Source organism: Nematolebias whitei, chromosome 16, assembly GCF_014905685.2.
Source record: "Nematolebias whitei isolate Nwh7 chromosome 16, NemWhi1, whole genome shotgun sequence".
In the NCBI taxonomy this organism is placed as follows: domain Eukaryota; kingdom Metazoa; phylum Chordata; class Actinopteri; order Cyprinodontiformes; family Rivulidae; genus Nematolebias; species Nematolebias whitei.
In genome coordinates, this window is record NC_056513.1 from 19,314,414 (window position 1) to 19,318,745 (window position 4,332).

The 4,332-nt window shown below is 39.7% G+C and overlaps 2 protein-coding genes across 4 annotated transcripts in view; one reads left to right on the forward strand and one right to left on the reverse strand.

Moving 5' to 3' along the window:
- The window catches only part of prkcaa (protein kinase C, alpha, a), a 220,424-nt gene that overhangs the window by 81,045 nt on the left and 135,047 nt on the right, over nt 1-4,332 (reverse strand). The gene's annotated exons all lie outside the window — the stretch shown is intronic.
- On the forward strand, nt 293-3,275 carry LOC119422400. Of its 2 annotated transcripts, XM_037689767.1 has the most exons (6): nt 293-460; nt 1,327-1,521; nt 1,606-1,685; nt 1,986-2,040; nt 2,253-2,515; nt 2,942-3,275. In XM_037689767.1, exons 1-6 carry the CDS (start codon nt 362-364, stop codon nt 3,156-3,158), a joined length of 909 nt encoding a protein of 302 aa, XP_037545695.1. In that variant the 5' UTR covers nt 293-361; the 3' UTR covers nt 3,159-3,275. The 2 variants fall into 2 exon arrangements, with proteins under 2 accessions (XP_037545695.1, XP_037545694.1); XM_037689766.1 differs by having other exon boundaries at nt 2,253-3,275.

Sequence of the window (4,332 nt, forward strand, 5' to 3'; positions counted from 1 at the left end):
CCCCTTTGGGATTAATAAAGTATTTTTGAATTTGAAAGTTTTTGTTTAATTTGCATAAAAAACAAATACAGTGTACTGTACTTTCATTATCCTCTGCATTGCTGTTCATTGTTTTATTTTGACTGCAGTTTTGATAATTTGATATTAATTTTGGAATCCCACAAGAGGAAAATAATTTCCACAAACTGTATTCAGCTATAAACGACCACATTTCAATGGGTATAGGCTCTGTGCACATGCGTCCTGAATCACTTCCCCTTTGACTGGATGTCGGCATTCCAGTTTCCGGTCTAATCCCCGGTCTCGGTGAAAATGGCGTTTTCTAGATGTTTACAAGAGCTGCCCAAGATAAATATCAGCGATGTTCATCGTATTGTTGATGGCTGGTCCCCTGCTCCGACAAGCAAACGTAACAAGGGATTTAAATTGTATATCTCAAGTTACCTGCACAACTACGAGGGTAAGTAACGTTAGTTTGATCGTTGTGATGTTGCTAACTGTTTGCAGCTAACGTTAGGCTATTAGCAACACGACCATTTTTGTGTATACTCACGTTATAGAAACAGGTTTTCCACACTTAAACAAAAGGCTCATATTTTGTGATCATTCTACTAACATTCTGCTCTTCTCAGTTTCTAGCAAAAATCAGGACACAGGTGAAGTCGTTGTCAGGGCTCTGTGTCACAGGTCCATGAAGAAAAATGAAAAACCTCACAGTTTAAGTGTAGGGTGAAGATAGGATTGTTCAGATGACAGTTTTAAGATTGTTGGTTCAGTAACCCGACGTTCCTAATGTTAATGGGGATTTAGCTAAGGTGGTAATTAATTCTTAAATAAAAATAAAATGGAATTGGCTATTTGATGAATATTAACACGTGAGTTTGGCCTTGCTTGTCCCCATTTGGTTATTTGCTGCATGCATTGTTCTTCTTTTATGGTTGTTATGTGTTACTTTTAACCCAGTGTTAATTTGGTAATTCATGCATATTAGTTTTACTTAAATCTAAAGAATACACTCACAGTCTCTGTAACATTATCCAGGTATTTTTACCTAGCGGGTCTCCTCTGGGTTAAAAGTGTTTTGAAATCAAGTTATCTTTATCTCATCCATTCATTTAAGATGTAATCTTGTGATAATTGTATTACACTACTCTTGACCTTCATAGAACATACTCCAAACTAAATATATAATCACATAACATGATACTATGGTTCTATGACATTAGTTATAAAAAAATATTTGGGAAGCAAGATTGCATCATGAAAGAATGGCTGATGAGTGACCAAGCTAAGATAATAAGTTCTTACTATGACATTCTTATGCAGGTGGTCCTGAAAGACTCGTGTCCTGTGGAGCTGATTCACCACAGCTGTACGTGTGTTGCTGGTGCAGCATTATGCAACCACTGTGTGGCTTTGCTGTTCCAGTCAGCACATTATTCTGAGCTGAAACTGTCAGTGGTCCCCCCTGTACTAAGCTGTACAGAAGGAGAACAGCAGTGGCACAAGCCCAGAACTTTAGTAAGTTTTCTCTTCAATAATAGACTCAATTTATTACATTTTCTTGCCGTATAACTTGTAACTGTGTCATGGATAACTGAATAGGGTATAAAACCTGGCCCCGTGGACAAGATGACTGTGCTGTCTGCTAAACCGAAGAGTGGAGCAACAACAGAGGGTGTAAGGTAAAAAAAAATCAATAAAAATTCTGATGTATTACAACAGTGTTTCTCAACCCTGGTCCTCAAGGCACACTGCTCTGCATGCTTTATAGATTTCCCTGCATTAACACAGCTGATACAGTTGTTAATCAGTTACCAACTGAAATGAGCTGTGTTTAAGCAGGGACAAATCTCAAACATGCAGGACAGTGTGCCTTGAGGACCAGGCTTGAAAAACACTATTATTTTATGTTTCATATCTGAACGAAATGCATGTGGGTATTCTATTTTTGACTCATGTTCTTTTCTTATTTTTATACACAGGAGCACACTCTACAAAGGCCTTAGTGGGGATTTGCCGGACCTTTCTGTCCTTAGAGTAAGTAGTTGTATTTAAATTACTGATAAATAAAAATGAAATTAACAGTAGGCTACAATGTACTAACAAAGAGTTGTAGACTTACCGGTGTATTGAATAATTTTATTTTCAAGTGCTGTCTCTTTGTAAAGTGTAGAATTTTTGAGGGCTTAAAATTAGTTGATATACATGTATTTTACATTTTATTGAAATAATTGTTTTCACTTTCCCAGGTTTCCGAGGTGTATGAAGATTTTGCAGCAGCTGATGCACCAATGATCTGCAGCATGGGAATCAGCCATGAATTTCCCCTTGTTGACTCTGCCCTTGGCAAAGTTCAGGCTGGAAGTCCTCTGTCCTACCAACAGCCAGCAACAGCAAAGAGAGACATGTCCTTCCATGCTGCACCACCCCGCCCATCTCTGCCTCTTAAGAACTACCACCTACAGCCATCAAAAAGCATGTTTGTTTGTTCTGAACCACAACAGCTACACCTTAAAAGTATGGAGGTCACCTGGGACATGGTGAATAAATTTGAATGTGCTACCAGAGCACAGAGTACATGTCCTGAATGGCATCAGCTAAGGAGGCATAGGTTGACTGCCTCCCGCTTCAGGGAGATCTGCCAGGTTCAAGATAAATCTGAGGAAGATCTGGCAAATCGTCTGCTGCAAGGGACCTATCAGACTGCAGCTATGAAGAGAGGGCTTGAATTAGAGGCAGATGCTATCTGGGAATATTGTCAAATTAAAAGAGTCAACCACTATCCCTGTGGATTTGTGATTCACCCTGATGCTCCTTGGCTAGGGGCATCTCCAGACGGATTGATCTTTGATCCTTCTGAGCCATGTCAGTTCGGGCTGATTGAGATTAAGTGTCCAAATGTGAAAAGTTATGTTGACTGTCCATATCTCCAAATGAAGTCAGGCAAATTGGAACTAAAAAAAACTCATGTTTACTATTGGCAGGTTCAGGGGCAGATGCTAATAACTGGGATGAACTGGTGTGATTTTGTTGTCTCAGCTGAGGAAGATATTCTTATTCAAAGAATTTATGCAGACACTAATGTGATGGATTCAATCAAACACAAAGTAGACAGATATTTTTTCTATGTTTACCTGCAGAAATGTCTAAATTAGGAGTTTGATCAAATCAAATGTACAAATTTGTTTCAAAATATTTCCATCATGAATATCTATTTACAAATGTAAGACAATGTCAATGTAAGTAAATGACAGCATTTTCTGTTTCTTCAAGACTGTGCCATCAGCTTTTCTGTCAAACTTCATATCTCCATTTCCTGACCAAAGGTCCATTTTGGTAATTTGACAGGAGACAGGCAACTGTAAAAATTTGGTTTATGCTTCCTGCAATGGAGAGAGGGATAGTGGAATCAAAGAGTTTATTTTCTTTAACTCTTCTTATTAACCTCTCAACATGCACCCTCAAACGGGCAATGGACTGGGTCTTCAAAACGTCGACCTCTGACATTTGGGCCCTCTTGGAGAGGAAGGCAGGACGATGAACAGTCCCAGGTACGAGATCATCCACCAAGAATCCCTTGTCCACCATGATGGCCATGTCCAGTGTCAAGAGTGATGTAATCCCTGATTGACGGAACACTTCCTTGTCACTCATGGAACCCTCAAACAGTGCTGACACAAATGTCAGGGCTCCGTGAGGAGACATGCCCCCATGGCCTTAAAGGTACAGTGGGATTTGTAGGTGGAGAAGACTTCACTCTGGAGGAGCAGGGATGAAGGTGTTTGACACCGTAGTTCTGTACAGTCCAGGATAACTTGTGTGTCACTGTAGCGGCCATCAAAATCCTGTGGAAGACTGGAACTCACAGCTGCAGGAGACATCCACACACAAATTGAGCCCAATAAGCAGTACAGGAAGTTGGCCCATGTCACAATAATGCAGCTGACTGTTGCTCTGTGGATGTTAAATCGATGGCCCAGTTCCCTCTGGGTACATCCAGTAGACAGGTAGGAGAGGAAAAGAAAAAGCTCATCTATTGGCAGCAGTTTCTGGACAGAAAATTATTTAAATGTTAGTTCAAAACCAGCATTCTCATTGTGTGTGTGTGTGTGTGTGTGTGTAACTTACAGTTGGTCTGGTAAAAGGGGTTTCAGTTGTTGTACTCATGACGTCGGTTTTCTTTGCTCTGGTGACCCTGACCATTTTGGCTGTTGCTGCCTCGATCAAGTTCCAAAACGCCTTCAGATGCTCATATGAGGGGAACCTAAAACACATAAAAAAAAAATATATATATATATATATATATATATATATATATATATATATATA

Excerpts from the sequence above, each read along its gene's own strand:
- LOC119422400 (XM_037689766.1), top strand. The coding sequence starts at position 362 with ATGTTCATCGTATTGTTGATGGCTGGTCCCCTGCTCCGACAAGCAAAC. Across the intron at positions 1,522-1,605 it reads GGCACAAGCCCAGAACTTTA|GGTATAAAACCTGGCCCCGT; the intron begins GTAAGTTTTCTC and ends ATAACTGAATAG. Across the intron at positions 1,686-1,985 it reads GCAACAACAGAGGGTGTAAG|GAGCACACTCTACAAAGGCC; the intron begins GTAAAAAAAAAT and ends TTTTATACACAG.